Source organism: Uloborus diversus, chromosome 6, assembly GCF_026930045.1.
Source record: "Uloborus diversus isolate 005 chromosome 6, Udiv.v.3.1, whole genome shotgun sequence".
NCBI classification, from domain to species: domain Eukaryota; kingdom Metazoa; phylum Arthropoda; class Arachnida; order Araneae; family Uloboridae; genus Uloborus; species Uloborus diversus.
The window spans coordinates 82,752,027-82,758,400 of NC_072736.1; the positions used below are offsets into that span (position 1 = coordinate 82,752,027).

A 6,374-nucleotide genomic window follows, 5' to 3' on the forward strand; every position below is an offset into this window, starting at 1 on the left:
TACATAATGAAGGCTATCGAGATACTAATAAGACAACAGATCCATTGTGGAAAATACTAGTAATTTCTAGCTAAGCATGCACTGAACTTTTTTTCTTTCAGAAGAAGCAAAATACAATATATTAGATCAGAACTTTATGACTTGCGTATGAAGTTTCTTTTATTTATTTATTTTTGGTAGTCATATCAGATTCAGTCTTAAAAAACAACTGTCAATTTACTTTCGTTCAACCATCAGGAATATCCAAAATGCAACATTTACCGTATTGCAGTATTTTTGCCTGAAAGGCGCAGCAGTGTCACCCACCAGATGGAAAAAGCTGGAAGGAATTTCCTGAAATTTTAACAATTTGTGAAATCCCCCCCCCCGACATTGTCTTTTATATTCCCTGACAAATCAAAGTTTTTCACGTTTACCAGGTGAGTGGCAACCCTGTTTGAAATAGATTTAAGAGCAAAACAAACAAGCAAGTCATGACTTGCTTGTCAAAATTTACCAACTAAGCAAAAACTGGAATAATTCATTAAACATATAAATCATGAATCTTTACACATAAATTTAATTACCTTCAGCTCCTTGCCATTATTCACGCTATCGGAAAGCAGCTCCAATGGTCCTGTGATGTTCTGCATGCGCTGGAGAACATTGAGGTTATCATCTGTAGTATCCCTCCGCTCAGCACCCTAAATTGAAAAAATATGTAAGAAACAAGTTCTAAAAATACGGACTAGGTTATAGGGGTCTGTCCAGAGGAAATTTGGGTCCGTTAACGGACCCTTCACAAAAATCCGATCAACCAAAACTGACCTTTCAGAAAATCCTGTATTTGATAAACAAAAACAGATCTTTCAAACTGTTTATTGAAAAAGGGCAAATCTGAAATCAAAATAACGCAACATATTTCCGTGAATGAAAACGATTATGTTTGGAGCCTTCTTAAAATTAAATTAGAGGGATCAACTTATACAAAATCTGCTAATTTTGCAAAAGAAAAAAAAATCGGCACTCTTGTGATGTTTACGCAAGCGATCAACAACTACTACACTACTACGATCACTAACTATGACCAAATAAATATAATGCTTGTTGTTTGTTTCTTTGGAAGAAATTAACAGCTGAAAGTCAGTTTGGCTTACAATTTTACTTGTTTGTTTTATGCAGCGGTGTTGTAAACTTCTCTGAAAAAGCATCAACCTTCTCTGAACAGGCATCATCTTAAGCACTACTGCTCAACCTTCAACGTTTCAACCTTAGCTACGAGCCTTGGCTTACTAATTTGTTACCTTCTATTCTATAACCGAGATCTAGCAAAACACTTTATTTCTATTTTTATTTGAAAGTGATTACTTGAAAATGTTAGGCAACAAAACTGTTTGCTGACAGCTGCTTTTTAGTTAAGTTAAAAAGCAAGCAAACTAGAAGAGCAAGAGAAAGTTCGGTAAGCATTCAAGCTAGCCGATTGCCATAATGGTAGTTATTTTTTTTATTAGTATTGCTATATACATGTAATCAAACTAATTGGTCGTCAGTTTTTAAAAAAATGCAAGGAGAGTCAGTGAAAAGGAAAGAAAAAAGAAGCCCGGAGTCGGCATGTTTTTTAACGACTCAGACTCCTTTACCCAAAAATCAGTCCGACTCCACAGTCCTGCCTATCTAACAGAGAGGGGGGTACCATTAAGGTGCATTATAGTATTTTGTGAATGAATTGCTCTCTTATTCAAACTGATAAAGAACAGAACATTCAATAAAGGAGCAAAAGAAGGGAGAAGGGGGATATTTCACTATGTTTTTTGCAAATGAAATAAAAACAAAACTTTTATAAGGTCTTTGATTTAAAAGTAGTTACCTTCAAGATTTAGATACAGAGACAGTACTGGAAAAATATAATTTTGGAATCCAATGAAAACTTCTAGATAGGGGAATATTTGAGTTGTAAGAATTCGAGTTATCTAGTACTAGAGTAGAGTGCATTAGTTGTCTGAACATCTAATTTTTATGAATTTTTAAATACCACAAGTTAAGTCTACTTTATATATTTATTTATTGTTCGTATTACTTAAAAAAAAAAAACTCAGTCATCATCATTTTAGACAAGTTTTTGAAGGTCCCCAAAAAATTGTACTAAGTATGTCACATAACTGCGAGTGTGTTCTTTTTCGTTTTCAAAAAAAAAAAAAAGGAAAAAATGAAACTCCACTTTTCAACAGCTTTTGCCTGTCCCGGAGTCCAAAAGGTTGAGAACCCAGATTGCTTCTTAAATGTAATAAGAGTGCATAGGGTCTGGTGGGGTGAAACGGGGCGGATTTTGTCTATTTTTTAAAATGATGCCATTTGCAAATCCATAAACTTTTTTTTGTACTTTTTTAAAAATTTCTCCTTTACATTTGATTCTTCCCCTTTAATTTAAACTGCTTCTCATTGAAATTTGTTGTCATTGACAGTCTGAAAATTGCAATTAAAGTATCTGACCCATTTCACCCCACGGTGGGGTGAAATGGGTTTTAATGGGGTGAAATGGGTCATAGCAATAGAAACATAGAATAACTAAGAAATTACTACCAAAACACGTACAATAGCTGAAAGAAATTGTTTCCAATGAACTATTTATTTATTTTAACTTATTCAACACCAAAATATTTTGAACTAAAACTCGAAAATATAATTTCCACAACAATCAAATTCTGCTCGTTCAATGTGTCTTCAGAATTTGACATCTAGAAACAATGTCTGTATCTTCCTACTGAGGGAAGATGTAGTATTTGCCTGAGTTGACTTTTCGTAGAAAATTGACGTTGTTGTAATCCTGGTCATTGACTTCTGTCAAGTAATCAACAAATTCTTTTGATGATTTCTTGCCTTTGTATTAGACAGGAGCCCACTTCCCAGGTGTTGGTTCTTGCATAAGTAATTCAGATATTTCTTCATCCAAGAGTTGGGTTTCATTCAGTTGCTGCTTCTTAGAAGATGTCCTGGCTCTCGCTTTCGTGAGCAATTCTGGCTTCCTCTTACATAAGTGGCATGCCGACCTTTTTTCAAAATTCCAGGCCCACTCTATGCCAAGAGTGCCACAATTGCATTTTTCAGAATTGGTCTTTATGAAATCTTTAGCAACAATGATTGTATCTTTCTATTAAATGGGAAACCACACTTTGTAGAGCTGAAGCAATACATCTTTCTTCTTCTTCACTTAGCGTTGTACGTCCATCCGAACCTTTTCCACTTTGTGCGTCGGAGACCCATCTCCTCAGTGTTTCTCTTGGCATATTATATTTCCTTGCAGCTGCAGGAATTGCTAAACCACCTTCAACTTCAATTAGTGCAGCCTCTAAATTAGAGTCTGAATATTTCTTTTCCCTTTTTCTTACATACACCCTAGGCATTTTCATTGAATAAATAAAAAATTGAAGTAGGAAAGAGTAGGTACGTAATAGGTTGTAAATATGAATGGCAAGTTTAGCTTTTGAATTCTACACATTAATAATACATACTTCATTTTTGTTACATTTAAAAATCTTCTAAATTTCCATTTAAGACCGACTTATGGATTTTAAAAGTCAATTTACTCTCATTATGAATTAAAATTTGCTAAGCCTAACTATGCCCCATTTCACCCCACGGCATGAAAATAGCAACAAAAGAAGAAGGAATTGATACTTTTCCTACCTGTTTTTTGCAAATTGTAGATGAAAGTCTGTTCTAACTGATAACACTTGAGAATTTCAAGAGAAAAAAAATGTATAGCAAATTTTAAGAAGTTTGTCAGGGTTCCTAAAAATTCGCATGCGACTTGAGAAACAAAATGTCAGAGTAGTGCTCCCAGCAATTTACACAGAAACTTTTTAAAAATCAGAATTGTAGCCAAAAAGCCGCTCATAACTTGTGTAAAGTTTGAGAAAAATTCAGCCAGACCAAAAATTTTTATTAATAAAAATACACAGCATGACCCATTTCACCCCACCTGACCCTAAACTTAAAAAGGAAATGATTAGCAACAGTCCCTAAAGATTCTCATTAGAATAGGAAAAATAGCCCCTCAACCCCAAACTCTAAGTAAGAAAAAGAATAACAGTTAACAATTAAATTCCCTACTAGGATAAGCACATAAGTTTTTAAAAGTCCCTCTAAGAACAAGGATTACTTAAATTAACATCAGCAAAGCTTCTAAAAATCTGGATAATGATAACTGTCAGCCCTCCTCCCAGTGAGATTTTCTTATCTTTTAAAACCCAGTAAGAATTGGAACAAATAGCTTCAAAAAACTCCAAATCTACATCAGCATTAACCATTCTATAACGACAACGGCACATTTAAATACTTTTCAAACTCACAATAAGAAAAAGAAAAACACTTCCTACATTACACATTAGGATAAGGACAAAAACAGAACTTTTTTAGCAAATAAATCAAAGCGGCTAAGCATATAAAATCGAAGAAAACTGGAAAAACTACGAACTTGGCGGACAATCATGAAAAAAAATGGCAACAGATCTTTCATCTTTAGGTATGTTTCTACTCATACTAATTAAAAGTGAGCTCGTGCAGACGAAAATATTGAAAAAGAACTTTTTTAAAACTTTCTAACTAGCTTTCGCATTTATAATATTAGTCAAGTAATAAGGATTTTCATACGTACTTTCAAAAAATAGTACTTTTTTTCGCGTAACATTTATTTTTGAAGCCATTAGCTGGTGACACATAATTTTGATCCCAGCTCAACACGAATTTGGTTTAATAATAAATTTGAAGAACAAAGAGAAAAAGTGTTAATAAAAACGCTTACTGTGGAAAAAAAATGGCATTTCCAATTAAGCTACTGTAAGATATTACTTAACTATGCTGCAAGAAAGAAAATAATCCGGGAAAATTCAATTCAGCAAATAAAAATAAAAAGTTATTTTACTTACCGGACCAAAACCTTCCGGTAGTTCTCTTTCATCACGTTTAGTAGGAGGACTTTCCGAACGCCGGCGTCGTCTCGGCGAAGAATCACGGCGGTCGCGATGTGAATGTCGATCTGATGATCTGTCTGATCTATCTTTTGATCGAGAAGACATTATAAGAAATTTAATAAAGTTGCTATAATTTCTTGAAACAATGAACTGTTAGTCAAAATATACTATTCAGTGGCGAATGGCGCGAAACCATGTGAATGGAACTGGAACAAAACCTAAACTTTCCTTAATCTTTACTCAGGGTTGCCAGATGAAAAAGTATGAAAGCAGCCAACCGGTGATCCGCATCTGCAGAAAATTTTAAAACTCATTTATGTAATTACAATTTTCCCCCAAATTAACGATATTTGAGGGCAGCTTAAATACAAAATAATCATACAAAGCTTTTAAATATGAAAATAACCTTCCAGTTTGGCTAATAAATGCTTTAAATTTTATCCAGCTACAGCTCTAAAAATCTAAAAGAATGTTTGAATTAGCCAAAGAGGTTAATATTAAGCCAAATCTGGCGAACAAAATCATGACTGGGTACGATGCCAAATCGCAATTTACTAATACGACTTATATTATTTTTGCCGCATTTTTGTATATTTAAATTATTTCGCGAGCACTGCTTTTTCAAATAAATTTCTGACGTTGGTTTATATAGATTCAGCTTAAAAAATTGAAAATTCTTATTTTCAAATTCCTTTTACTTCTACAGGTTTCCATATATGTTTTTTGACTTTAACTGCGGAAAAGTTTATCTGCCTACTTTTGTTTCGTTTTTTATTTACGAAGTGGCTATTGCGCCTTAAATTTTAAGGTTAAATAGCATTCGCTATTGCGCCTGTATCGCATATATACATATTTTATCGTATCGTATCGATATGACGTCGTAGAACCATTTTGGAAGTTCCTGACTGTTGGACGTATGTATGTAGCGTGTGTGCAATTAATTAAATTAAGAGTATTAATTATCTAAAACTTTGTTTAAGTTCGAGCTGCAAAGAAGATTGTGGATTGAAGTCGATTTACAATTCGATTGAAAGAGAAATTTGAAGTATGTAGGTAATAGTTTAAATTTTTTTTTGTTTGTTGCCGGTAACATCGCATTCGTTCCTGAATGTGAATATTGCTATGTAATTTTTAAATAAACATACAGTTTACGTGTTACTTTTTACTATGATGAACAAGTACCTTAGTTTACTGCACGTTAAGGGCATTTTTATCATGTTTTTAATAACTTGTTTTGGTGTGTTTGTTGCGTGGAATTTTGTAATTGATTTTTAACCTGCTCTCCGATGAGCTAGAGCCTTAAAATTTAGATTTTTTTCCCGTATTTGTATCACTAGGCATTTTCCAGAGTGTTCGAAAGTTAGTTAACAGCCATAAAATTGCATGAACGAGCTCTCTTCCATTAATGTTTTGTGTTTCATATCT

General features: G+C 33.5%; 1 protein-coding gene across 2 annotated transcripts in view; it reads right to left on the reverse strand.

Moving 5' to 3' along the window:
- The window catches only part of LOC129224541 (U7 snRNA-associated Sm-like protein LSm11), a 28,039-nt gene extending 22,868 nt beyond the window's left edge, over window positions 1–5,171 (reverse strand). For both annotated transcript variants that reach the window (XM_054859015.1, XM_054859016.1), the window contains exons 1-2: window positions 4,905–5,171; window positions 567–683 (exon numbers count right to left, since the gene is read on the reverse strand). In XM_054859015.1, coding sequence (XP_054714990.1) covers window positions 567–683; window positions 4,905–5,054 — 267 coding nt within the window. In that variant the 5' untranslated portion in view covers window positions 5,055–5,171. The remainder of the gene's footprint in view (window positions 1–566; window positions 684–4,904) is intronic.
- Between the last annotated feature and the right edge of the window lie 1,203 nt (window positions 5,172–6,374).